The sequence below is a fragment of the Arvicola amphibius genome, chromosome 12 (genome assembly GCF_903992535.2).
Source record: "Arvicola amphibius chromosome 12, mArvAmp1.2, whole genome shotgun sequence".
Taxonomy (NCBI): Eukaryota; Metazoa; Chordata; class Mammalia; order Rodentia; family Cricetidae; genus Arvicola; species Arvicola amphibius.
The window spans coordinates 122306164-122334075 of record NC_052058.2 but is presented as its reverse complement, the minus strand read 5'-3'; the positions used below and the strand labels follow the sequence as shown (position 1 = coordinate 122334075).

Genomic DNA, 27912 nt, shown 5'->3' with positions numbered 1-27912 from the left:
CTGCCAGGCCATGGTGGCACACACGTTTAGTCCCAGCACTCAGGAGGCAGAGGCAGGATGATCTCTGTGAGAGTTCAAGGCCAGCCTGGTCTACAGAGCTAGTTCCAGGACAGGCTACACAGGTACAGAGAAACATCGTCTCGGAGGAAAAAAAAAATATGGTTCCCCAAGCGTGGGATCAAAAGCCTAGCCAGAGAGAAACTAAGGAACAGGTATCCACAGGAGAAGAGGGAGGGGACAGGGATAAAACCCAGCATGTAACTGAGGCAGAGAAGCACAGGGAGACACATGGGAGAAGAGAGACAGGAAGGAGCCAGCAGCAGAGTCAGAGGCCACTGCACACTTAGGCAGGCAGAGAACAGCTGTCCATGCCAGAGAGAGGTGTGTGTGTATGTGTGTGTGTACCGCTGTCCAAGCCAGAGAGGGGTGTGTGTGTGTGTACAACTGTCCAGGGTCAGAGAGAGGGGTGCATGTGTGTGTGTACAGTAGTTGTGTGCCTGTCCAGGCAAAGAACTGTCCAGTGTACAGTATTTGCATGCCTGTATGTGTGTGCCATATTTGCGTGCCTCTGTGTGTGTGTGCCGTATTTGCGTGCTTCTTCAGGAGATGTGAGCTGAAACAGGCTGATGCAGGCAGGTAGGCCAGGCAGTGCCTAGCAGATGACAGCTGAGCTTCAGCAGACCAGCTCTGAGCACTTTTCCACCACCACCTGCCCTGGGACAGCAGAAACATGGTCACCACCACAACTGCTTGGACTCCTCGTGGAACATGGAAGGGTAACCTGAAGCAGCCACCAATGTCAGGGGCTATAAGGAACAGACCCAGAGTAGGGGAGAGGCAGGCAAGCCCCACTGCTGCATGGGCGTTTTGCCTTGGGGCTACGGGGAGAGGACAGTGACCGCCATTCAGTGTCTACTAGAGCCCCCCCCCTCCCAATTCCCCAAACACACACAGGCCCCAGTTTCCTCCAAAAAGTTGGTTTTTGTCTTTTTTAAATAATGTGAAAATGTCACGCGAAGGTTTGAACCAGAGGCCCCTCCAGGGGCCTGGCTGGGGGTGAGGGGAGACGCAAGATGGGGACCCAAGTTCCTGAAGCCAGTGGCCCTCATGAGGCCAGGAGTGGATCAGGAGGGACCTCTGCTGTGCCAGGGGCTCCAGGCCCAAAAGAGTTCAGTTCAGTTCCAGGAAGTGTGGCTATCCAGCGATGGGGCTTCCTGCCTCATGTGGCTCCAAGGGGGTCAGGGGGATCAGGGGACCCATCTGGGGGACTGGGTGGAGGGCCGGGGCCTCCTGTTTGGCACATGGTGGAGGAGGAGGAGGGCCCAGCGTCAGGTGCCTCCCCAGAGGCTGTGTCAGTGTCAGGGGCAATGGCTGCATCGTCCACACAAGACTCTGCTCGCAAACCCTCTTCTTGGGGCGCAAAGGGGCTGGGTCTTTGGGGAGTCAGTTCTCCACGGGGCCTGAGGATAAAGAGTAGAGAAAGGATGGGAATCAGGAGAGACAGAATCAGGGAAGACAGGCTATGGTTTCCAACTCAGTCAAGGTGAAGGTCCAGTAGTGGCACCATGCCTAGCCCATCCTCTGCCCTCAACGCTTCAGATACCAGTCTACCCCAGGGTCTCTGCATCTGCTGTTCCCAGTGTCTAAAATGTTCTTCCCAGGTAATTCAGGCCCCCTCTTAGAGGCCTTTCACAACCACTGTGAATCATCTCGGCACCCTTGGACATCTCAGGCTACCATCCGCTTCCTCAGCCTTCCTCAGGCATCCCACTCTTGCTCTGAGTGTTAATGGAAGAACTCATGTCTGCCTGTACCTCCACTGCATAGTGTATGGGACCTACAGTACCTTCACCAACAAGGTGATCCTCCAGTTTCCCAAACACCATGACAGCCTGACCCATTCTCTGGATCTAGAACACCAGGGCCAGTGAGGTCAGCCCTCCTTCACACTTTGTGCTAACAGCTGTGATGCTGGGGGCCTGGCCAAGGGGAGGCACCAGAGCCTACTTCCTCCTTGAGTGGAAAACGTGGCCCTTGCTCCTTTTCAAAGTACATGGGCTGAGTTATTCACTCAGGAGCTGGTGTAAAGGTGGAGCCCACAGGAGTGCCTGCAGTGGTCTGGGGAGACAGACATGCTTAGCAACTTCCCCGCCCATGCCTGGCGGGAATATCTGTGATGGCAGGTAAGGATTTGGGGCTTCCTACCACTGGGCCCTCCATCTCCACTCCTGGTGACTAACAGTGAGGTCATTCTACCAGCCTTGGCCCTGACTCCCTGTCTAACCAGTGTCCTCACACCCTGGGCCTACCCTGCCCTGTGTTCCTGGGGATACTGAGATGGAGGTGTCAGGAAGCAATATTTGGGGGTTCAGCCCCAATCCTGTCTTTCCCTTGACTCTGCCCTCCCCCTTCTCTCTCCCTTTGCCTAGCTTGCTCTCTAGCCTCTCCTACCTGGACTCTCTGCCAGCCTCTCCACAGACACCAGGCCATCTCAGGTGTAAGACATCCTGCTTACACTCCTTCACGGTTCACCACCATCCTCTGGACAAAATTTCCCCAAGTCCTTTATTTGTTTTATTATTATTATTTTATATGTTTTGGTTTTTTAAGACTGGGTTTCTCAGTGTAGCCCTGACTGTCTTAGAACTTACTCTGTAGACCATGCTGGCCTTGAACTCACAGATCCACCTGCCTCTGCCTCCCAAGTGCTGGGATTAAAGGCGTGCATCACACCAGGCCCCCAAGTCATTTATAATCTGTCCCATCTCAGGGCTGGAGAGATTGTTCAGTGGTTGTGAGCACTGGCTGCTCTCCCAGAGGACCCAGGTTCAATTCCCAGCACCCACATGGTAGCTCACAACTGTCTGGAAATGCTATGCCATCACACAGACATATGTGTAAGCAAAACACTAATGCACATAAAATTAAAATTAAAATTAAAAAAATAATCTGTCCCATCCCTTCCCCTCACTCTGACTCTGCATCCTCAGGAGCAGAGTCTTCTGTTCCTTGAACTAGTTAAGCTCTACTGCCTCCAGCCTTCATGCAAGCTGTTCACAGTTCTGGGTCAGTAACGGCATTACACAAGCTCCAGTCTCCATGCCCATCAGGAGGATTAAACCACTTAAACCCTCAGAACACTCAGGAGCATGATTGTCTATCATACCCATTCTATGGATGAGGATGCTGAGGCAGAGAGGGACACTGACTGGCCCACATTACATCCCTGAAAAAAGTCAGGGCCGATCCTGGGCGTTCCACATGGTGGCCAGCAGGGGGAGAACCGAGAGGCTGGCTTCAAGAGTGCGAGAATGCAGCAGATGCTAACCACGAGAGGGCAGCACTCAGGGCCAGCAGCCAGGAGAGAAATTCCGGCTCAAGCCTCTTTTCTAGGTGCCTCAGTTCTCCTTTCCGTAAAATGAGGGGACTAGAATCCACTCTAACGATTGCACTGAGGATTGAGTGGCTTACAATGCGGCAGGTCGCTGCGAACTCGCCGCTGCTATAATGACTCCTGTCTCTGGGGGTCTGCCATATCCTCTGCCGGCTTTTTAAGTGCTTTCAGAGAGGAGATGGAGATCCAGCAAGGTGTCTGAGCCCAGAAATGGAAAAGACGGGCAGGAGAGTGTACATATGGGAATCACTGAAGAAGAAACTGAGGTTAAGAGATGTAACTGTCCAAGGTGTGAAAGGGAGCCAATTGGTTTGAGCTGAGAGGTGTCAATGTGACTGGGTGGGGGGACGGAAGAGAGAGAGGCAGGAAAATTACGAGCTAGACAAGGCAAGGGAGGGCAGGTTGGGGAGGGGTAGGACAGGGTCCAGCTGGAAGCACTGTACCTGCGGGCCGGGCGTCGGGAGCCCGGGCGGGCGGCCCCGGGGTCTCCAGCGCAGGTGAGACGGAGAAGCGGGAGAAGCACAGGGGGGGGCCGGGCGGGGGGAGGAGGGGGAAATCCTCCGCCCACTCGAAACTGCCGCCTAGGGAGAGAGTGGACCAACCTTAGAAACACACCAGTCTCGCAGGCTTTAGCCCCACCCTCCAGCAAGGCCCCGCCCCTCCCACTTCAGCTACCTCCCGGCCCCTGGCCGCCTCTACCAGGCCGTCTTCCAGAGCTCCTCCCAGGACCCTCGGTCTGGCTCCCGCCTTCAAGGCTGGACGGACTCCGGAGTCCCAGGTCCCTTCCCAGCCCCGAGCTCCCTACAGGACACGCCCACTGCATAATAAGGCCTGTCCCCTCCCTTCCCAAACCCCGCCCTTCCGCCGCCCAAACCGTGGGCTCCGCCCCTCACCAAAGCCGCTGTCTTTGTTGGGAAACCCATCTCCTGGGGTGGCGGGGTGGGGAGGCGTCGGGGGCGCTGGGGGCGTTGATGGGTCCGTGTCCCCCTCGGGGGTGCCCTGGACGCTCAACTCGTTGGTTGGAGTCTCCTGTGAAAGCAAGGAAGGGTAGGAAACGATAGGGAATGAATTGTCACATCCCAACCACCGCTCCAAGGGACAATAAAATCAAAGATATTGCTGGGGCTTTAGGCACCCTAGCCTGTAATCACTAACTTAGACGAAGTGAATGTAAGCTTCCGACCGGCCTTACTCTCACCTTGGTCTTCGTTTCTTACCTGATTGTGAAGCTCCACCCAGCTCAGTAATTCCTTTCTGCTTCCTAAATTCAGCCTGAACTCAGAGCCCTTAACCCAAGGCACTGCTCTAAAGCCCATGCCACCACCTTAAGAGATCTGGGCTGCAGAGATCCAAACCTGTGTCTCAGAACTAACAGCCTGTTCTTCTGGCCCTCCCGATCCCTAACGGCAGCTGAGCACCAAAAGACAATGACCCCAGCCTCCACTCAAACTCTCAACGTCCCACTTGAGCCCAGCAAAGTGGTGCGCCTTTAATTAATCCCAGCACTGGGGAAGCAGAGGCAGGTGCGTCTCTGAGTTCGAGGCCAGCCTGGTCTACAGAATGAGTTCCCAGACACCCAGGGCTACACATAGATTCCACTTTGGCATCCCAGGTCCCTGAACCCAGTGCCTGATCCTGTCCTCAAGTGTCTCACAACCTGGCCTCAGATAGTCTCAGTCCATAAGACCTCCCATTTTCAACAGTATGGAGATTTCAGGTCCCAGTTACTTCGTTTTTTTTTTAGTATGTTCGTTCATTTGTTTGTTTGAGACAGGGTTTTGATATGTAGCCCTGGCTGCCCTGAACTCTGTGCAAGTCAGGCTGGCCTTTAATTAGCCACAGACTGTGGCTGGGTGGTAGTGCTCCCTTCAGGAGACAGAGGCAAGAGGATCTCTGTGAGTTCAAGGTCAGCCTGGTCTACTGAGCTAGTTCCAGGACAGCCAGGGGCTACAAAGAAACTGTCTCAAAATAAATAAACAAAAAAACTAGAGATTGTCTTGCCTCTGTCTTCTGAAAGCAGGGATTGCAAACCTGAGCAACCAAGCCAAGCCTGCTCCCTCTTAAACCTACACATGATAAGATTTACCCCATTTAAAGCCCAACCCCAAAAGACTGGAGATGCTTAGAGGCTAAGAGCTGTTTTCCAAATGACTAGGGTTTGTTACCCAGGAGCAACATGGGACACCTGCCTCTGGGCTCCACCCACTCACTGGGCCACCCAGAGCACTCGAAGTTTATGGTCTTTGGAGGCACCCTCACTCCCTGATATACACAGACAAACACTATTAAAAACTAAATTAGAGGGGCTGGAGAGATGGCTCAGCGGTTAAGAGCACTGCCTGCTCTTCCAAAGGTCCTGAGTTCAATTCCCAGCAACCACATGGTGGCTCACAACCATCTGTAATGAGATCTGGTGCCCTCTTCTGGCCTGAAGGCATACATGCAGACAGAAAACTCAGAATACTGTACACGTAATAAATAAATAAATCTTTTTAAAAAAACTAAATTAGAGTCAAGTCCACAGACGTTAAAGTTGTTAAAGACAAACCAGACCCCAAAGCACTAGGCTCCGCCCGCAGAGATCTGGGCCCCATCCCCATTCGCTCAGTATTTAATCTCTATTTTTGTCTCCCAGCCTATCTAGGCTGCTACCTGACAGTCTTCTAGATCTCCAGACCCCTTCGCATCACAAGTCCCTAGCCCATTCCTGGTCCTCCTCCTGCTAGGCTCGGCCCACCCACCCCGGCCTCCCAGGGCACCACAAGGTGAGTCTCCCTCTAGCCCGCCTGCTTCACCAGGACCAGCCGGGGGTCCGCCTCCCTCCAGTCCTGCTGCGGTCTGCCCTGAGGTCTCGCTCACCTGATCGAAGAGGTAGACGGTCACGTCCCCGTGGAAGGAGACCATCTTGCGCTTCCTCTCCAATTCGCTGTCCTCGGGTTCGTCGGCCGCGCGTGGAGACTTGAGCAGCCCCCGCAACGGGCGGGCCGTGTCCACGTCGGCGCTGCTCACCACGACGGGCACTGGGGCTTCCCGCGTCCTCCCGGGGCCCCGAGAGCCCGCTGCCTCCTCGTCCTCCTCGTCCTCGTCCTCGTCCTCCCCGTCCTCCTCCGCTGGCCCCGGCGCCCCCGCCCCGCCGGCCTCCCCGCCAGCCGCCCCTGCGTCCGCGCCCTCCCAAGGTGGCCGCCGCGGGCCCGGGCCCGGGAACGGCGTGAGCGTGAGCGGAGGGAGCGCCAGCGAGAGCCGGGAGAGTTTGGCTGCAAGGGGAGAGACAGGTCAGGCTCTGCCCACGGCTGTGTGCTGAGGGATTCTCTGTAGGCAGAGTGAGAGACCCTCTCCCCACTGCAATGCATAATCTCAGCACCCAGAGCAACAGGCTTCTCCCACCTGGGCCCAGCTAGTCTCTGCAATCTGTCCCGATCTCAGTCAGAACTCCCTATTCTTGCCCCCTCTCAACATTTGTATATGACATTAACACTGCCGGTTCTCCAGCACTGACCAGGCCCACATGCTCTGGCCACACCCCCTTCCTAGCGCAGCTGTCCGGCCCTAGTTAGTGTACCTGGTCTCTGAACAGAACAGTGCTGGCTCAGCTTTGGTCTGTGCACAGAGAAGTGCTCACAATCCCTAGGGTTAATAAACCCATGTTCCCTGCAGAAGGGAAATTCTTCCCTGCCTGGCCCTTGGTTGCCACCTCCCAGCACTTTCTCTGCCCCAAAGGTCCCTAAGGCCACTTTCCATCCAGTCCTATCCCATTCTTTCACTGTGCCCCTCCATAAGCACATCCACCTCTCTGGGCCACAGGCAACAGGAAAGGGCCACTCCTTCCTCCTTCAGTGCACATTTAAACCACCTGCAGGCTCTATGGAGGAGGGGACAGGTGAGGCCACTTCCTGCACTCCCGTCTCACTGACCTGTTGCTGCTCTCTAAATGTGCCAAGCTGGTGCCCACTCCACCCATCCCCTGCTATCCACTCAGCTCCTTGCCTCCTTGCCTTCGCCTTGGCTCAGAAGGTGCCTGCCCCTCAGGGTAGTGGGATAAGCACTGCTGCAGCCACGGCGCTGTGCAGAGTGGTGGGTGTGCACAAGGCTGGGATGATAGCCTTTAGCAATCATAAAGGCTTCCCAGGGAAGGGGAAGTTTATGTGGGACGTTAAAGGATGAATAGCAGTTCCCTGGGTGGAAAATAGTAAGCCATTCCTAGCCTCTTTTTACCCAGACTCTCTGAGACATTTTAGTTCACCCAATAGTGTCATGTGACCCTGGTGTCTTCCTAGACACATGGGTGGGGTGCCAGCGCAGAGCAGGAATAGGGCAGTATACTCCGTAGGGTTTCAGGAGCTTGGGTGGGCACCATCTCTCTCGAGATGTCATTGTGTGGCTCACCGTTCTGCTCCTAGCCTCTCAGTGAGTCCTGGCCCCCTGGGGTCCAGCCACGGGAAACCTATGGCCTGACATATTAGAGAGACCCCTCAGTTTATTGCTGCCTTTAAATGTTTAAATTTTGTGTATGTCTCTGTGCATGTATTTATACATGTGTGTAGGCACACATGTACAACAGCATGTCTGTGGTAGTTAGGGAACAAGAAGTTCTCCTTCAACCATGGCACTGGGGATCAAACTCCAGGCATCAGGGTTGGTGGCGAGTACCTTCATCTACTGGGCCATGTTGCCTGCCTTTTTTTTATGGGGGACATGTGGGTGGACAGAGAACAACCTCAGGTGTCCTCAGTACATCATGTCCTTTGAGAAAGGGTCACTCACTGGCCTTAGCTCACCAGTTTAGCCAGAGTGAGCTCCAGCCATCCTCCTGTCTCTACTTCCCAGAATTTTTTTTCTTTATATATAATTACAAGCACAGCAGCACACCTAGTTTGTGTGGCTTTTGGGGATCAGTATTTTATCAACTGAGCTATCTCCTGCTTTGTCTGAGGCAGGACCTCACCATGTAGCCCAGGCTGGCCTGGAACTTGATGGGCAGCCCAGGTTGGCCTCCAGTTCATAGCTATCCTTGGCTTCCCTCTCCCAAGTGCTGGTACTATGGACATGTGGTACCATCTTGGTCACTCTCAGCTTAGAGGAGCCCTCACACGGCCCTGACCACTATCACCATGTGGTTCCACTCTTGGTCACTCTCAGCTTAGAGGAGCCCTCACACAGCCAGGGCCGGCAGCACCAGTCCTCAGAGCTGGCTACAACCATCCAAACACCCGGAACACTGAACTAACAAGAAAAAGTAGCAAATTCCACAACTCCCATAGCCTTCCTGGGAGTGGCTATTCCTAGACACGGAACTTTCCCCACCTTTCCCCAGCCCTTTCCTGTTTCTGGGTACCTTCTGGTTCCAAACTTGGAGACCCCATCTACACAAGCTTAAATAACAAAGACAGGCCTTCACTATATTATAGAGTTCAGGGGTGACAATAGGCCATAGCTAAGGGCTTTGCTAAGGCCTGCCCCTAACAGCCACCTTGCCAGGTAGGGGCCTTCCCTATCATCCATTCTTGGCAGGTGGAAGGAACTGAGACCCAGATCAGTAAAGACCTGTCCTTAGGAATACAGATGGAGCCACAGTCAAGGCTAGGCCCAAGGTACAAGGACTCCTACATAGGCATTCACAGTGCCAGGGCCTATTCAGCTTTCCCTCACGACCTCCTCTACCCCAGCAACTGGCCATCTCCTCACCTTTGATCTGCTCGCTGTTCCCCTGAGGGGGTCCCAAGTCCAAGAACAAGCGTGGCATCTCGGGGCCCTTCCTCTCCGGCTTGGGGGGGTCCTCGTCTACGCTGGGGGCCGTGTCTTCTCCGAGCCTGCTGTCTGGGACCCCTGGCTCGTCCTCGAGGGCCACCTCCGGCCTGGCTTTCAGGGGCACTGGCTCCGGCCTCCTCTGCTGGGCCCCCAGTGGCTGTGGCGGAGGTGGCAGTGGTCTCGAGCTGTCTACCCATCCGACCTTTGCGTCCACGCCGCTTGCGGGGCCGCCGGCGGGGACCATCCCCGCGCCCCCCTGGGCTCGGCCCCCACTCCCGAGGTCCAGCTTCCCAGCCCCGGGGGCTCTCAGTGCCCCCCCAGTCTCGTGGACTCTCCACTCGGTCCCGGGTTCCGGGTTCTCGCTCTTGGGGACTGGGCCAAGCTGGCCAGGGGCCGTCTCCAAGCCGTTCTGGGGCAAGGCTACCTCGCAGGGCGCAGGGGCTTGATCCAGCAGGGTCTCTGGAGCTAGACCCCCAGTCTCGGGCATCTTCTCCCAGGGTCCTGGGGCTCTCCGAGGTCCAGTCTCTGGTAGCCTCTCCATGTTCCTGGGCAGCCTCAGGACCCCATTCTCTGCCGCCTTCTCGCCCTTTGGGGACATCAGAACCCCATTCGCCAGCACCTTCTCGCCGGGCTCTGGGGGCATGGGCTCCCCGTTCACCAGGGCTCTCTCTCCTCTCTCGGGAGATTCCAGGCCATTCTCCACCACCTTCTCCTTCATGTCCGGGGCTCCCGGTTTCCCGTTCTCCAACACTGTCACCCCGTTCACCGGGAGGTTCCAGGTGGGGACTTTCTTCCTGTTGCCCAGAGATGTCAGGTCCCTGTTCGGGCCTGGGTCCTTCTCTCTGTTCACGGGGTTTCTCCCCGCCTTCCTGGGCCCTGGCTCCCCTGCTGTCGACCCCTTGTCCCCTAGGAGGTTCTTTGTCACGTCCTCCCGCAGGGACATCAGCAGTTGCTCGGTGCTCACTTGAACTACAAAGGTTGGTTTCTCCTGGGACCCTGGGAGTGGGAGGGGACCCGGGTCTGGGGGTGGCCGGGGCGCTCCTGGGTCGGGTGGCTCGGGGGGAGCCCGCGGCCGAGGGACCCCTTCCTCCTCCGCCGCCCCCCCACCTGGGAAGGCTCCCTCGGGGGAAAAAGGGGTCTCGGTCTCGTAGCCGCTGTCCCCCGGTTTGGGGCCCGGAGACGAGAGGCCGGAGCCTGGACTGGCCAGGGCCGACGGGGGGTCGGGGGACGCGGCCGGTTCCGCGGGGGCCCGGGGAGGTGGCGGCGGAGGGGGGGGAGCGGGAGGCGGCCCCCGCCCGGGGTACTGGGGCGCTGCGGCTCCCATAAGGGGGTCCAGAAACTCGGGAGGGGCTGAGGTAGGGGGGACCAGTGGCAAGTCGGCCAAGGAGCCCCGCTCTGCACGCAGGGAAGAGTCGTCCTCTGGGGGGTGGGGACAACCAAGGGCAGGGTGCCCCCCCCAGCCAGCCACGGCGTCCCCCCTCTCCAATGGCAGGCAGGAGCAGGGACCCTCGCGACTGCACAGGGGACAAGGGAGGGGTCCCCGGCGACTGGGTCCCCCACCAAGACTGCTGCTGTCCTCGCCTGGGGAACTCTCTTCTTCTTCCTCGGCCCAGGGTGCGGTACCCTGCTCCCCAAGCACCTCGGCAGGATCTCCTGCCAAGGTCTCTCCAGCGCCCCGGCCCTCGGGGTCCCAGCCGCTCAGTAGGAAGCCACCTGATCCGGAGGACTGGGTCTGAAAGGGTCGGGGCGCAGGGAAGAGGGGGGAAGCCCAGGTCTCGGACACTAGCTGGGGGACCTCGGAGGGAGCCTGGGGGGCCTGGGGACCCGGCACGCCTGGGTCCAGCGGGTCCCAGTCGTTGGGGAAGAGGGGCTCTGGTGGAGAACCATGCTCCTCCAGGCGGATGTAGTACTCGCTGCTCACCGAGGGGCTGCGTGCACTGATGACCGGCAGCACGCTTGGCGTGGACAGCGCCTCATAGAAGGGGTTAGATGGGTTGGTGTGGGGCGCAGGAGGAGCAGAGGCAGGCTGCCAGGGAGGTGCACCCCCACCCCGGCCTGCCCCACGCCGGGCCTTCTCCCACAGGCACTCGAGGTTGAGGCCTCGGCTGCTCTCGGTGACCGTGAGTACGTCATCTGGATCAGCCCCAGGGAAGCCATCCAGAAGTGGGAACTGAGAGGACAGGGTCCCCGGGCGCGGTGCACTATGCGAGGGGGGCCAGGGCCAGGGGAAGGGCCCATCTCGGGGAGGGGGTGGCGGCGGAGGGGGTCTGGGGGGTCGCTCAGACAGCAGGTAAGTGAGCTGCAGCTGGAGATCAGAGGCTGAGGGGCGCTGGGCTGGCGGCCGCCAGCAAGACTGCAGGATATCATACCTGGAAGACAAGGGAGGGGACAATGGAGAGGCCAGAACTCCAGAAAGAGTAGGAGAGGAACAGAGACCAACAGAGAGAGAGACAAAGACCGAGACCCTGAGGCAGAGGGAGGCAGAGACCCGGGAGGGGGGAGAAGAGGGGATGAATGAAGTCAGGTGAGGACTGGTGGTTAGGGCAGAGTTCCACGCCAGTACCCTGCTTCAGTTTCCCCACACCAGGCATCAGGTGATGCTCAGAGGCTGGGATAGGAAGTTTGGGCCTGGGCTTGACCAGAGTCAGGTGCCTTACCAATAGTCAGCATAAGGCAGTTTGAGCCTGGGCCGGGCCAGCTTGACGTGCTGCTGGCGGACAACAAAGGCCAGGACCTCCTCGTCGGATAGGTGTCGATAGGGCTGCGCCCCGAACTCGAATAGCTCCCAAAGTGTCACCCCTAGTGACCTGTTGTGGGATGTAGGAGGTCAGAGGTCAGAGAGCAGTGGAGTCCCATCCCCCAGGTGCTAGCGGTGGCCTCACCAGACGTTGCTCTCACGGCTCTGATCCACCAGCACGAAGCTGCCGTGCAGTTCGCCCAGCAGCTCCGGTGCTGCCCAGCGCAGAGGTACCCACAGGCGCTCGGGTGTCAGGTAGTAGTCTTCCTGGGGGCGGGCAGGGTCAGCAGGTCAGCAGGTGACACATACTGGTCCACACGCACAGACACACACACACGCACACTCACTGCCCACCTTGTAGTTGCTATGCGCCAGTCCGTAGTCTCCGATGCGAACAGTGAGGTCTGAAGTTAGCAGGCAGTTGCGCAGCGCCAGATCGCTGAGGAGTAGGGGTGGGGGAGGCAGAATGAGGGAGGGGAAAGCCCTGCCCACAGTGCAGCGCCTCTCCTTCCCTCTGCTCACCCTGCTCTTCTAGTGCAGATCCTCCACCCCAACTCCTTCCTCCTCCTCCGCCACCACACCACCCACCTGTTCCCCTTCCTCTGGGTCCTCCCTCTCTCCTGACACCTCATCTTCCTCTGGTTGCTCTTCCCTCTCCTGTTCTGGCTCCTCCTCCCCTGAATTCCCGCTTTCCTCTACTAACTCCTGCCCTCTCTCCTCATTCCCCACCTTCTTCATTGACACCTCAGTCTTTTTTCTCTGCTAGCAATGCTTCCCTTTCTCTGGCTCCTCCCTCCCAGACTCTCCTTTTCTTCCTCTCTCCTCCTCCACTCCTCCCTTCCTGATCTCCCCCCTCCCTCCCCTTTTGCTGCTCCTCCCGGTTTCTTCCTCTGCCTCCTTCAGAAGCTCAGAGTGCCTGGCACTTTAGAATCCTCTTCCTCAATCCTTCTCTGCTTCCCCTGCTGTGTGGTCTCCTAGCTCACCTGTGCACATAGTTGTGGGAATGCAGGTGAGCCAGACCCCGGGCAATCTCTAGGCCCATCCTCTGCAGTGTCCGCAGGTCACGAGGGGGCAGTTCAGGGGACACGCCCTCAGGTGGCCGCTGGGCCCTGAGGTATCGCTTCAGGTCCCCCTGGGAGGGAAACAAGGGCAGTTCAACACAATTTGAAGCAAATACAAAGTAGCCTTTGGCCCATGTTGGGCAGCCCCTCCAAGCCTCAGTTTCCCTTGCTGCTTCAGCCTAGTTGACATGCATGATATACCCTGGATTCAATCCCTGGCCCCCAAAAATAGAAAAAGGAAAAAAGAAGCTAGTGAAGCCACACAGGAGACCACAGGAACCTAAGACCCCCCTCCAAGTCCTGAGACCAAAGCTGGCTTCCAGCTCCCAGTAGCCCCCCTTCCCCAGCCCCTCACCAGCTGGCAGAACTCCATGATCAACAGGAAAGGCAAGGTCTCCACACAGACGCCCAGGCATTGGAGGACATTGGGGTGCTGCAGGCTCCTTTGGGGGGCAGAGAAAGAGCAGCCTGTGTCCATTCCATGGACACACCTCACCAAACCCTTTACCAGGCCTGTAGACCTGACCTGGATGCTCTACCTCCTCTTCCGGTTGCCCCTAATCTGTTTGACATGTGCACAACTCTCTATGGTCCCAGCAGCGCCATGAGACCCTCCCTCTCTGGTGCTCCCTGGTCCCTGGGCCTTTGCTCTTACAGCCCACCTCCATAGGGTACACTCTCTCATTTTTAATTTTTTTTTTCTTTTTTACTCTGGGTCTCCCTATATAGTCCTGTACTCTGTAGACCAGGCTGGCCCCAAACGTACAGAGCTCCGCCTGCCTCTGCCTCCACGGTGCTGGGATTAAAGGTGTGCGCCCCCACCATACCTCGCCCTCACTCTTTTCTCTTCCTCCTGATATTTTTGCTTTTTAGAATCATGTGTACATATGTGTTTATGTGTGGGTGTGTGCATGTGCCCACGAGGGCCAGGAGAGGGCATCAGATCTGGGACTGGAGTTGCAGGCCCTTGTGAGCCATTTGACTCAGGGCTGGGGACTAAACTCAGGTCCTCTGAAAGAGCAGCGCACATTCCTAACCGCTGAAGCGTCTCTGCAGCCCATTCTTGTCTCCGCCACTGCCTAGGCCCCAGCGTCAATACTCTCCCAAAGTGCCTTCACTGCCCCATCATTCAGCCTCGCCCTGGGTCTGGATCCTTCTCAGGTCTCCTGGGGAGGCCAGCTGCCTCCTCTGCTTCCCTCCTGTGACGGATGGGACAGGGGCTTGCACAGAAGCCATGCAGAAAGCGTGCTGTGAGGGAGCTGCTCGTGAGGAGGGTGGGTCCTGCTATTCTGCACATTTAAGGTAAGGTTTTACTCTGCAGCTCAAGCTGCCTGGGAGTGCACAATCCTCCTGCCTCAGCCTTCAGAGTGCTGGGATACAAGGTAGGTGTACACCACCAGGCCTACCATTACTGTTACTTTTACTCTGACACTTAGACATATACTTGACTTGATTTTCACCCTCCATCCCAGCTGTGTCTGCAGGGCTGCTGGCTGCTGCCCAATGCTAGCACGCTCCACTCTCTCTCTCTCGCTGTAACCAGCTTTCCACAGGGCTCTGCAAGACTGCTGGCTCCTACGGAACTAGGCCTCTCCGTCTCTGAAAGTAGCCCTGTCATTGTTACAAACCCTTCCCTTCCCCACAACCCTCCTCATCCTGATACCTCAAGTGAGGCCAGTGCACATGAGTTCTTTCTCTTATGGGCCATTTGCGGGCCAGGCTAGTATCTCTGTTCCAGCCACAGCTTGGCCGGCTCCTCAGCCCCTCCCCTCCTAGGAGGAGACTTCTAACCCCCACTTGGTTAAAAGCCTATGAAAAGTGACTGCCATGTGCTGGAACCTGAGAAATGGCAGGAGGTAAGGACTAAGGACGAGGGAGAGAGAAAGCCAGGGCTTCACCACAACTCCATGGAGCAGAATAAAGACCAGGGTGACCCAGAATGGCACAGATGTCCGAAGTGGGAAAGCAACTTGCGTAGGGCCACACAGATTGGATTTGGTCACAAAGGAAGGGCCATATCGTTCAGGTCCGTGTCTGGATCAGTAGACATCTACTGAGGGCCGACAGAACTAGTCACACCCGTGCTCAGACAGCGAGGACCTGAGCAGCCAGTCAGCCTGGGCTGTCCCCAGAGGTTTCTGACACGGGTCAGCTGGGGTGCACCCAAAATGTGCCAAGTGTCACTCGGGAAATGACTATTTAAATTCATTTTTAGTAGCCTAGGCTGGCCTCAAATTCCTAGAGATCCTCCTGCCTCAACTTCTGAAGTGTTCTGATTGCAGGGGTGAACCACCATATGGCTTAATGAGGTCTGAACTGATTTCATTTTATTTAGCTTAAAGAGCCTTGGTTTATAAAGAGATAAACAGACAATATGCAAGTAGCCAGGCAAAACTCCAACAACACACACTTTCTGAGAAAGGGTCTCCTTCTGTAGCTGGCCGCAGGCTCACAGTCGTGCTGCCCTAGCGTTCTGAGTACACTTGCAGGTCAAGCTCACCAAGCCTGTGCAAGACCCTCCTTACCTGGGGCCTGCGAGCTGAGACTGAAGACGGGAACATGAATCCCCAGTTCAGCATTAGAGATGGGCAGGTAAGAAATGGAATTCTACAGAGTGAGAAGCAAAGGCCTTGGGGCAGGAGAGCAGCTGCAGCATGTGCGTGTGTGCGTGTGTATGTGTGTGTGTGTGTGTTTGAGTAGGGGTGGGAAGGAAACTGAGGACAGAGGACAGAGGCGAGACTATAGGAGCAGACTATGCAGGGCCTGTGGACTAGAGCTTAGCCGTGTCCTGGGAGCACTGAGAAGGAGCCATAGGAGGTCTTGGAGCAAGGATGGGCCAGAGTCTAGTGAGCCCACGCCCAGCTTCCTACCTCCAAGCACAATTCTGTGTTAAGAATGGAGGAGCCGGGCTGGAGGGATGGCTCAGAGGTTAAGAGCACTGACTGTTCTTCCAGAGGTCCTGAGTTCAATTCCCAGCAACCACATGGTGGCTCACAGCCATCTTTAATGAGATCTGGTGCCCTCTTCTGGCATGCAAGCATACATGGAAGGAATGTTGTATACATAATAAATAAATAAAATATTAAAAAAAAAAAAAAAGAATGGAGGAGCCTAAGCAGGTTGCTCATAGTTTTCTCACAGCGGGGAAGGGAGGTGGGGCTGACTCTGTGGTAATAGCGTGGGTATGGTCTGCTGCTGGATGAAGACCCTGAGGATCAGAGTGGACAGGCTCTCTCAGGAGGGGAATCCCAGCACCAGAGCCATACAGTCAGGAAGAAATCTGAAACTGGAAGCAGGGTTTGGCACCAAACTGGGCTCCATCCACTTCTCAACTTCACTTCCTCTACCTGATACTTTGTTTTTAGAAGCCCTGTCCATGGACTTACCTATAGGGCTGAGCTTCTGAGATGAACTTGCGCTGCTCCAAGGGCCCTGCGCTAGCCCGGAGCTCCTTCACCACCACCTGAGCTGGCGTGTAGTCTGAGAAAACCTCCCCCAGGATCACCTGGTCAAGGAGTGTTGCGGTCAGTGCTGACCTCTGCGCAGCCCACCCCAGGCTAGCTCCACACACCCCACACTCGCAACCACCTTCCAGGCCTTCCCTTCATGTCCCACCTCCCTGGTCCCCCACCAGACACGGAGTGAGAGACTCACAGGCCCAGAGTCCGATGCACGCGGGGACGGATGGAAGTATGGACAGACTGACGGACGCGTGGAGAGCCGGGTGGCGAGGCGGAGTGGTCAATGGAGTGAGGAGGGAGGCGCTGACCGACAGATGTGGGGGAGATGGGTGGGAGAGGGTAAGGAGTGGAGGGAGAGGGGCAGGCTGAGGGGCTGGGGAGGCCAAGAGCAGATGACAAATGGGGGTAGACACAGAACAGGAGCACAGGCCAGAGATGTATGGATACCACCCTCTGCCTCCCACCCAGGCCCCTCACCTTCCCAAACCAGCCGCTGCCAATCTCCTGCAGGTAGCTGAGATGCTGGCGGCTCAGGCCCAGGGGAGTGCTGATGTCTGAGGAAGGGCGGGAGGGGATGCCCTGAGCTCCTCTCCTTTCCAGGATACCCCACACCACCAGTGGGTGGGGTCTGAGATCGGAGTAGACAGCAGTCTCCTTTTATTGGCTGTCCCCAACATTCCATGGCAGGGTCCAGCCTCCTCATTGGCTGCCCATAAGATTCAGAGTCCAATCAGCCCTTCCCTTTGGCAACCCTAGCTCCAAGACAGGATAGTCAGCTCATAGGCTGGCTTTCCAGGTTGAGATTTAGGCTGATGGCACCAGGGCCATCCTGCAGGATTCTCCAGCAGATCTGTGGTTTTCTGCAAGATGGTGCTTGTGGCCTCCCTATAAATTTCTTCCCTGAATCTAGGGCTCTGCCCTCTGCCCTCCCTGAGCCACGAAAGGAAGCCCTCAGTGTTGGGACCGCAGAATCCTGGGGTGAAGGGGCAGTACCTGAGTGTGCAGGTTGCGGGGCAGGCATTGGTAGTGAGACCTCTGCCAGCGGCAGAATATAGACATCAGGCAGCGACTGTGAGGAGGAGGTCTCCTCCGCAGGGGGTGTGTACTCCCCAGAGCAGTCCTCCCCTTCCGGGTTCTCAAACTCCTGGGGTGCGAGAGGCAAAGAACGGGAGCACCAGGAGCGGGGTGCTGAGAAGCCAATGTCCTGCCCTAATTGCCTTCCCACAGCTCACAGACTTGTCCCTCAAATCCCCAGCCCCATATCCGTTGGTGTGATGATCCCAAGTCCCCAGGTTTGGGAGTGCTCTGGGACTTCCTGCCCCTTCTCTGGCTGGGGTCTTTCTCCCCAAGTTAGTCCCAGGGCACCTCACCTTGAAACGAACATCACCCCGTTTGCAACACAGACAAGTAAGAAGGAGGAAGATGAAGGCTAGCAGACCGGAGCAGGAAATGAGGACTACAGCGTAGGGCGGAGCCAAAGGAGCTCGGCTCAGAGAGAATCCATCTGTGGGCACAAGGCTGGGTTGGGGTCTGGGATTCAAGACACTGACTACAGGACTCTATGCCCCTCCCATCCTGGGCCAGTCTTGGACTACAATTCCCATGATGCTCAGCACCCAGAGACCTCCTTGGCAGAGAGGCCGGGTGGCCTAATGTATTGTGGGAGTTGTAGTTTAAGGCCTTCCCAGGTGGTTGGGGGTGGGGTCCCGCTTTTCCTCCCAAGCTGGGACTCTCCCCCCCCCAACCTCTCGTCCCAATAGCATCCCCTAACCTGTATTTAGATACATTCCAGTGACGAGCAAAAGTGAGGCCTAGAGGAAGCTCTGAGGATTTATAATATGCTACCACTGATAGCTTCATGACCCCCTCCCAATTGCGGGTTGCTCGAACATTTTTGCCCGGAGCTGAATGAACCCCCTACTTATCCCATGCCTGAAAGGTGACTGAGAAATGTTTATTTTAAAGACACTGGGAACACAGGCTTTTTCTCTAACCACAGCCTTAACCCTGAGGGAGGGGACTCTGCAAAGCCAGAGCTGTGTCCCCCTTAGAAATAGGGTCTCTCTCTCCGAAAGGCCGCGGCCTTCCATCTCCTCGCGCACCCGTGTGCACTCGCGTGCACATGATCTCACATGCACGCTCACATGCATGCACTCGGCCCGCAACCCACTCCCCACCCGCCTTGGCTGATCTCCCTGGCCCTGCAGACCCGCTCGTCCCTAGGGACTGCGCACAGGTGCCAGGATGGCCCGGTGGGGGTGGGGCGCCGGCCGCGGACCGCTGGACATACTCACCCGGGTGCGCTGGGGACGCCAGGCAGCCGGAGGCGGAGACGGCCGCCAGGAGGATGAGGGCGCCGGGCGCAGGCATCTTGTCCAGGATGGAAGGGAGGTGGAGGTATCGGCGGCTGGGGAGGAGGGGGGGCGGGCCCTCAGCCCCCAGCCATGGGGACCCGCTCAACCCTGGCCTCCCCCAGCCCAGGAGAGGGGCGGGAAACGCAGAACAGGAGGAGGGAGGGGCTGCTTACTGGCTCAGGTACCCCCCTCCCCCTCCTCGAAAGGACAGACGGATGAAGGGATGGAGAGGCGGACGGAGGAGAAGAGCTAGGGAGCCCGGGTTGCTGGGGTAGGGGGGGAGGGAAAGATGGGGGGGGGGAGAACGAGGGCCCCGCCCCCGAGGACAACCGGGATTGGGGGAGCAGAGAGCCTGTCAGAAGAAGGGTGGGAGGAGGGAGGACGGAGCGTTGTCATGACAACTGGTTCCCGGTTGCATTGGCTGCCAGGCGGGAGGGGAGAATTGAAAGGGGGAGGAGGGACAGAGGCCAACAGACCCTTGGGGGGGGCTGGGGGCGGGGTCCACAGTGCGTGGCCCTGACACCACTGTGACACACCACTGGTACCCACACGTGTGCTACATGCTAAGATGCAAATATCAAACCCACGCAGCCCACACACAGCTGACACATGTCACAGGAACCTTCACAAGCACATCACATACAAAGGTGGACAGCCATCAGCAGACGGAGACGTGGACGCGTCACACACAAAGACACAGGGACAGACCACACTGAGAATGCATAGGCATTCCAGCCTCTGTTTGGTACAGATTCACCCAGTCACATAGGAATGTCCCAGCATCAGTCACACACCACACACACACACACCACAGAGCCACAGAGCTCCAAACACAAGGAGGTATCCCAAAGATCCACACAGACCCTTTGGGATATGAAGAGGCATGCTGTCATAAACTGATATTCCATATAAGCAACAAAGAGCACATAGCCATCACTAGCTCATACACGCAAAGACACTTGCATGCACACAGACACAGGCTGGTCAGTCACATACATGAACATACAGAAGCAACACATACATGAATGCAGGCACTGGGGATGAACATTGCTCACCCTCAGGGATAAATACACAATGCATACACATACACACACAGGAACACACAGTAGTTCATATATGCAAAGTCACACAGCTTATGCAAAAGCATAAACACAGGACAAGGAACACAAACATGCTCTGTGCAAAAGTACAGTCACGAGTATACACACAAAGGCACACCACCTACCTAAAAAGACAGTACGGATGGACACACTCTTTAGACATGGTTACGAGGACTTGCTACCTCACTGCAGCCTCACGTCACATACACCAACACACAAGGGCACAAAAGATGCAGAAGCATAGTTTATTTCATGTATTTATTCTTAGCAGGATTTACTCTGTGCCAGACGTTTCCCGAGGTTTAGAGCATTGCCTTTTGATTCTCACAACAGCCCCCAAGGAAGACAGGTGCTTTTATCATGCGTAATGTACAGGTAAGGAAACTGAGGCACAGAGAGGAGCAGTCACTTGCCCCATGTACACAACGGGGAATCGACAGAGCTAAGTATGGAAACTGGCCTTCAGGGACACCGACACATCAGACAAGACATACACACACACATCACGTGCCAGCCTGCAGTCCCGGGGTCCCACCCCAACCGGCGGTACACAGAGCTGCAGACACACCCAGAAGCGCAGACTGCCGCCCTCGGCGAGGATGTCTCCATGGTCCAGGAATACTTGGGACTCGTCCCCTCTGAGGCTGGACGGGAGCTGCGTGCGCAGCGCTGCTCTCTGGGGGCACTGGGAAGGGGGGAAGCCTCACAGGGGTTCACTGGAGAAACTGAGACAGGAATATCGTGGGATGGAGATACAGCAGCAAGGTACAGGAAACGGGACTGGGGTGAACGGGGCGTGAACACGCAAAACCCCCTCCCTGGCTGAAGAACCAGAACCTAAAGGAAGAGAGGCTTATGGGGAGTTGTAGGCTTGCGCAGAGTCTTCTGGGAAATGCAGTCCTTTTCGGTCCAGCTGGGAGGCTCAGGTTGCGCCACCTGCGGGGATTAGCATGAGGGTGTCAGGTCTGGCTTCTGCTACCATTGATGAGGTCGGGAAGCTTGCTGTTTGTTCTTAAGTTCACTCAGCAAATGTTTATTACAGCACTATCAATGTGATTAGTTCAGCTAGAAGCCAGAAGTCAGGCCAGCTGGAAAGAGCTGGCTGTGACACCCAGCTCCTCAATCTCCACCAAAATTTTGTATGAATGTGCTTTGTTGAGACAGAGTCTCACTGTGTACCCAAGCTCTCCTAGAACTCACTCTGTAGCTCGGGATGGCCATGAATTTGCAACAATCCTCTGGCTTCGAGGAACGCTTCTTTAATGTTATTAATAATGTTATTCATAACAGTTTTTTATTATTATGGAAAGGAGTAAGGTAGAGCCAGCAGAATCTGCTCACTTTAAAGGAAATTATTATTATTATTATTATTATTATTATTGGTTTTTCGAGACAGGGTTTCTCTGTAGCTTTGGAGTCTGCCCTGGAACTAGCTCTTGTAGATCAGGCTGGCCTCAAACTCATAGAGATCCGCCTGCCTCTGCCTCCTGAGTGCTGGGATTACAGGTGTGTGCCACCACTGCCTGGCGCCAGAGGGTTTCTTGAGGATGGATTTGGTATACAAACACTAGGGCCATGAGCACCAGAACTGCTGATATCATACCCTGACTGTTTGGATATTGCTGAGGTCACACTTGTGGGCCATTCAACTCTGTGTTTAGGACATATTTTGTTCCCAAATTTATGATAAAACTTCGTTAGATAGGATGCAGTCAGTGTGTTGTAGGGTGCGTGCATATTTGCGTAGCTGTGTTTACCTGTGCAGGCAAGTATGGAGACCAGAGACTGACCTCAGGTTCTCCTCCATCAGCCTCACCTTATTTTCTCTGATAGGGGCCATCACTGAGCCTGGAACCTGGAATTAATTGTTTCAGATGGGCTGATGAGCAAGCCCCCAGGGTTTACTTGCCTCTGCCCTCTGTGTTGAGTACTAGTGTGCGCTCAGTACCCAGCATTTCTGTGGGTGCTGAGATCTGAGTGTGGGTCCCGGCACTTGCACAGTCAGTACTGCGTTCACTGAGCCACCTCCCCGGTCCCCAACTTCCTCTCTCTCTCTCTCTCTCTCTCTCTCTCTCTCTCTCTCTCTCTCTCTCTCTCTCTCTCTCTCTCTCTCTCTGTGTGTGTGTGTGTGTGTGTGTGTCTGTGTGTCTGTGTCTCTCTGTGTGTCTCTCTGTGTCTCTCAGATTTCTTTTTCCTCTCCCCCTACAGAGTTTCTCTGTAGTTTGTAGCCTATCCTGCCTGCATGTACGCCTTTATGCCAGAAGAGGGCACCAGATCTCATTACAGATGGTTGTGAGTCACCATGTGGTTGTTGGGAATTGAACTCAGGACCTCTGGAAGAGCAACCAGTGCTCTTAACCTCTGAGCCATCTCTCCAGCCCCTCTTTCTTTCTTTCTTTCTTTCTTTCTTTCTTTCTTTCTTTCTTTCTTTCTTTCTTTCTAAATTGCAACTTTATTGACATGAGACCTCAGACCCAGCCAGACCTGTCATCCTGTTGCCTTGTTTACCCAGAGGCTGAGGTAAAAGGACCACAGGCCAAAGACCAGACTAGGAAACATGGAGAGCCTGTCACATGGAGGGTGTGGCTTAGCGGGAGTGTGTGCTCAGGAGGGATAAGGCCCTTGGTTCTATCCCCAGAGCCACAAAACAAAATAAGCTATACCTACTCCTGTGTGTGTATATGTGTGTGTGTGTGTGTGTGTGTGTTTGATTGTTTGGGGTTTTGTTTTGTTTTCTTTGAGGGGAGGTTGAGACAGGGTCTCACCATATAGCCCTAGAACTTGTTATGTAAACCAGACCAGCCTCAAACTCATAGTGATCCACCTGCTTCTGCATCCTAAATGCTGGGATTAAAGGCGTGAATCAACCCACTCAGCAACTCAGGTCCTCTGTAAGAACAAGTGCTCTTAACCACTGAGCAATCTCTCCAGCCCCAGCCACAAAAGTGGGGGTTTCACTTTTTAGGCTGACCTCACACTCTCAACAATATTTTTTGCCTGTTTCCCAAGTACCAGAACTGCAGTGTCAGCTGCCACACCCAGGTTTTAAAGTAATGGCCACCCATCAACATCCACATTCCTTCACAGACCCAGAGTGATAATCCTCAGGTCAGCTGTCACTTCAAACAAAGCCAGATGAGGGAGGAAGGAAGACAGATGTAGTCTGGGAAGAAACTGGGGCAAGTGTCTTTTGGATGGTGTTGGTATGCTGTCTGTGGGCAGACTTGGCGCACCCTGTGGTCAGGGAGAGGCTGTGTAGCCACCTTCAAATCGCAGGAGCAGAAGGAGCGAGTGACGTCACAGGGCGCAGTGGGCGCAAGGCACTTATTTCTTTGGGTTGCTTCTCAGGCTCAGGCAGCTGTTGAATGCTGTTGAATGCTGTTGAATGCGTCCTCAGCCCAGGGTGTACCAAAGGGCTGCAGAGAGCTGGAGTACAGGGAAGGGAGACACTGGCTCACCTAGTTGTCAGAGCGGATGAGCGGGAAGGAGGTGACAACTGCTCTTGCCGTATAGCGCTGCATCCCCCCGCCCGTGGCATAGCGCTCTGTCCCCCCCAGTGGCATAGAGCTGCAACCCCCCCAATGGCATAGCACTGCGTTCCTCCCCATGGCATAGCGCTGCATTCCCCCCCTTCCGTGGCATAGCACTGCATCTTCCCACATCTGATACTGGGGTATGTGGAGTTGCCTTAGGAAGCAGCAAGGCGGTTACTCAGAAGACTAAACACTAAACACAGGGTAGTTTAGTGGTCCAGCCAGTCCACATAAAAACTTGTTCTTGTGAGTCATGGCAGCACACACTTGGAATTCCAGCACTCAGGAGGTAGACCTAGGAGAATCAGGAGTTCAAGGCTAGCCTGTGCTACTGGAGGCCTTGGTTTCTGTTTGTTTCCCTTTTTGCTTTTTTTTTTTTTTTTTTTTTTTTTTTTTTTTTTGAGACAAGTGACACTATGTGGCCCTGGCTGGCCTCAAATGAGGTGGGGGATCTGCTGAGTCCACTAACTTAATCAGTCCAGGACTTATGCATATTCAAAACCTTATACATATTTAAATCCTCAAAATGATTCACAGAGATCTGACTGCTTTTACCTCCTGAGCCTAGGATCAAATGCACCACACAAGATCCTGTTTGGTGTTGTTTTTTTTTTTTTTAAAAAAAAAAAAAAAACAACAGAAAAAAATCCCAAACTTTGTACACAAATGGCCCTAGCAGCACAGCACACAGCAGCAGTCTTTTTTTTTTTGCAAAAATATGGGACAGCCCTGGGTCCCATCAGCAGGTAAATGGACAGACAAGATGTGGCCTAGTCACACAGTGGACCTTATTCCACGGGAGAGAACAAAGCGCTGACACCTGCTTGCTGGTGAGCAGGCCTTGCGTGGGCAGAGACCCAGCACACAGAATCCTCCATTCCCTCTGAGCCTTTCCTTCTCCATCTTGGTTTTGACATTTTCCTCCATCTCTAGTGTCCTGTTCCGTTCCACGGCTTAGCAGAGAGTTGAGCACACTGTGAGTGCTCAGTAAATGTTTGCTGGCGTGAAGAACTTGTGTCTCTTGCTGTGGGTCAGTTCATTGCCTAATCATGGCCTTCCTGTGCCTCAGTGCTTGGTGGTATCTCTGACTGTCCATTCCCAGGAAGAGGAAGAGCAGAGGGTCTGGGAACACAAGGCATGGGCTGTGCTGGGCCAAGGTCCTGTGCAGAGGGCCTTTTAGGGAGGAGGAGGGTGACATTTGGACTGCTGTGTCCAGGAAGAGGATAAAGCTGGGGCAAAGTAAGAAGGATGATCCAACTCCTAACCCCAGGAAGGGAAATAGCTAGGGGCGTTTAGGAAACACCCGCTGCTCCTAAACGTCACAGTATTATGGGCATCCACCAAAGAAGATTGTCGGACATGGGTTTAAACCAATAGAAGCTCTTTATTAACTGACCAGCAACTACTCTGAGTGCTTGGGATCCCAGCGTAGCACCACATGCCTTTAATCCCAGCACTTGGGAAGCAGAGGCAGGCAGATCTCTGTGAGTTCGAGACCAGCCTGGTCTACAAGAGCTAGTTCCAAATTAGGCTCAAAAGCTACAGAGAAACCCTGTCTCGAAAAACAAACAAACAAAAAAAAACCAAGAACAGTTAGCCAGAAGCAGAACTATGGCCTCTGATGTTTAGGGCTTTGTTTTAGTTTTCGCAGGTAGTACTGTCTGTGTGTGGAGTCAGTCGTGCTGAGGTCCAGGCCCTGTTACAACAGTCGTTTCTCACACTCCTACATCTAACCCGCAACTGGCTGTGCCAGTCTATCCGCCTGTCGTCACCTCTGCCTTCGTCAGCTCGGACTATCGCGGACTATCGCGGACTATCGCAGACTATCGGACTATCGCAGACTATCGGACTATCGCAGACTATCGGACTATCGCGGACTATCGCGGACTATCGCGGACTATCGCGGACTATCGCGGACTATCGCGGACTATCGCGGTAGCCTCCTCACTCGCTAGTGCTTTGCCCCCATCCCCGTGGTCTCCTCACGAAAGCAGTGTCTGTGAATCTGTCTGCACATCACAGCTCCTCTCAGCTCCCAGTCCACCCAGGGCTCACATCTCCAGAGCACTAAACCTCTCCATCTTTCCATGCCCCACGTCAGGTCTTCTCCTCCCCTCACCCCCAACCCAGCCATTTCCTGATGCTCCAGGAGTTTTGCCACTCTCCATGGTCCTCCATAGCTGAGGAGCATTTCAGTTCCTGGTGGACTACACCGGCCTCTGCTGGCATCTGAGATGGTCACCCACCCTGTCTTCTCCTGACTTCTGCCCCCCTTCCTCTCTGGGGTCAGCCCACCTCTTCATGGCTCTGGAGAACATGTCGTCTGCACTGTGTCCAGCTCCTGGGTCTCCAAAATGGTTCAGCCACTTTGGGGCTGCACAGTCCCCTTATGAAATCTGAGAAACACTGGGTGCTAGGAGAGAAGAGGCAACCCCAGAATATGTCCCAGACCATCATTAACTCCCTCATTCATTCATTCATTCATTCATTCATTTGTCATGTACTCACTCATGATGGCATCGAGTTTTGACTATGTCTAGGTCAGCATGTCCCCCTCCTCAGACACTCAACCCTTCTTTGTGCTGAGAGGACGCTTTCCTGTGCCTTTTAAAGATTCTGTGCTTGATTCTGACACTGGTTACCCCATCCTACACACTGCACCCAAACCAGCTCCTGCTTTCGGCTCCCCTTGGTTGTGGAACACCCACCCCCTCCACCCTCTTTTCACATTGCACCTGTGAGGTCACGCTTGTCTCCTGGCTCATCCCACTCAACACAGCAATGGCCTCTGGGCTGTGCATTTTGCTGCAGGTGACAGCATTTCCTGTTATTTCAGGCGGAAAAGTGCTCTGTTGTGCATGTCCTTCACAGTTCCCTGCTGGAGGCTGAGGCCTTCACACAGACCCTGGACACTTCTTAAGACCCGAGCTGCAGTGAGTAGGGCTCCTCCCAGCGCGCTGAGCTCACAGCCTGTGGCTTCTACTCAGGAGCTGAGGTCTCTTCACCTGGCTGTATCTAGCTAGAGAGGGGGTGTCTGCTTAGAACTGCCCCCAGGTCTAAGGACCAGGCCTGCACCCCTCCCCAGGTACTCTCAGTCATTCACTTCTTATCTTTACTTTCTCAGTGGTGGGACTGGGTCTGGCCTGCATTGGCTGACGGGCTACAGGCAAGGGCTCTGGTGCTGAGTCACGCTTCCAGACCACTTTTAAGTGTTTATTTTGGGAGATCATCTCACCAGGTTACCCAGACTGCCCTTAAAGCCCTGATCCCCCTGCCTCTGTCTCCCAGTTGGTGGGATTTTGGCAGTAATGCCACAGTGGTAAGCAAGCCTGAGCATGAGTTGCTGGGAGCCAGTCTTGGCACTTACTTGGTATATGTTTGGCCAGGGAGATGGTGCTCTGGAGTTGTGGTTTAATAGATGGAAAGTGGCCGGGTGGTGGTGGCGCACGCCTTTAATCCCAGCACTCAGGAGGCAGAGGCAGGCAGATCTCTGAGTTTGAGGCCAGCCTGGTCTCCTGAGGGAGTTTCAGGACAGGACAGTCAGGGCTACATAGAGAAACCCTGTCTTGAAAAAAAAAAAAAGAAGTGTAATTTTAAAATAAAGTAAATGTGGAATACGTTCTCATGTATGTATGCTATATCTCAATAAGAATCTTTGAAACTTTATTATGAGAGAAGAGAATTGTCAGACGATAGCTAGAGGAGACCCTGTGGGAGGGCTCTTGCCCAGTGTGCACCGGGCCCTGGCTTCCGCCCCCAGAACTACACAAGCCAGGAGCGATTCTAGCACTCAGAGGTGGAAGCAGGAGGGTCAGGAATTGAAGGACTTTCTCAACTACACAGCCGACATGAGGCCAGCCCGGCTAGCCTGGACTTCAGAAGGTGTGGGAAAGAGAAAGAGAGAAGAGACGTTAGGCCTGTCTACATTCGAATCACAGCTGTGTCATCAAGGCTGTGTGACTTTGAGTAACTGTTAGCCTCTCTGACACTCAGGTGATGTTTGCTTGTTTGATTTTTCCCCCAACCCCACCCTCCAGGATCACTCAGATTTATACCATCTGCTAAGTGGAAGCGACAGCTGCGGGCAGTTCCCAGAGGTCACCGGAACTAAGCAGCCTGCAGCTGTCACCAAGCTGATGCTCAGTAACAGACTGCCCCTGTTCTTGCTGCAGGTGGAGTAACAGGTGAAGATCTAGGAAACGCACCCAGGACAGCGGCACACACCTGTAGACCCGATCATTAGACAGCTGGGGCAGGAAAAATTCCACGAGTGAGCAGCCAGCCTGGCCTACAAAGTGAGCCCCTGCCCACCCACCCGCCCGCCCGCCCGCCTGCCTGCCCGACTTCCTTCTTTCCTTTTTTCCTCTTTTTCTTTTCTTCTGAGACATGATTTCCCATGTAGCCCTGAGTGTCCTGGAACTAATTCTATGGACCAGGCTGACCTTGAACTCAGAGATCTGCCTGCCTCTGCCTCCCGAGTGCTGGGATTAAAGGCTTGTGCCACCACTGCCCAGTTTACACCATTTT

The 27912-nt window shown here is 55.1% G+C and overlaps 2 protein-coding genes across 2 annotated transcripts in view; one reads left to right on the top strand and one right to left on the bottom strand.

Annotated features, from left to right (window-relative positions):
• Positions 1–961: 961 nt before the first annotated feature.
• On the bottom strand, positions 962–18797 carry Lmtk3 (lemur tyrosine kinase 3). Its single transcript, XM_038313828.1, has 15 exons — positions 18693–18797; positions 17769–17902; positions 17392–17542; positions 16876–16952; positions 16324–16442; positions 13293–13380; positions 12860–13008; positions 12231–12315; positions 12022–12143; positions 11797–11946; positions 9077–11508; positions 6254–6648; positions 4288–4423; positions 3838–3975; positions 962–1460 (listed from the first exon to the last, which is right to left on the bottom strand). The coding sequence occupies exons 1-15, from the start codon at positions 18766–18768 to the stop codon at positions 1444–1446; spliced, it is 4269 nt and encodes a 1422-aa protein (XP_038169756.1). The 5' UTR covers positions 18769–18797; the 3' UTR covers positions 962–1443.
• A 1654-nt stretch (positions 18798–20451) lies between these two features.
• Positions 20452–27912, top strand: part of Sult2b1 (sulfotransferase family 2B member 1) — a 49503-nt gene continuing 42042 nt past the window's right edge. Inside the window, 2 exon segments of the mRNA XM_038314155.1 lie at positions 20452–20557; positions 20560–20617. Coding sequence (XP_038170083.1) covers positions 20452–20557; positions 20560–20617 — 164 coding nt within the window.

Coding starts and splice junctions, on each gene's coding strand:
- Lmtk3 (XM_038313828.1), bottom strand. CDS start 18,768: ATGCCTGCGCCCGGCGCCCTCATCCTCCTGGCGGCCGTCTCCGCCTCC. Junction 11,947..12,021: donor AGCCGTGAGAGCAACGTCTG/GTGAGGCCACCG, acceptor ATCCCACAACAG/GTCACTAGGGGTGACACTTT. Junction 11,509..11,796: donor CTGCCTTATGCTGACTATTG/GTAAGGCACCTG, acceptor CTTGTCTTCCAG/GTATGATATCCTGCAGTCTT.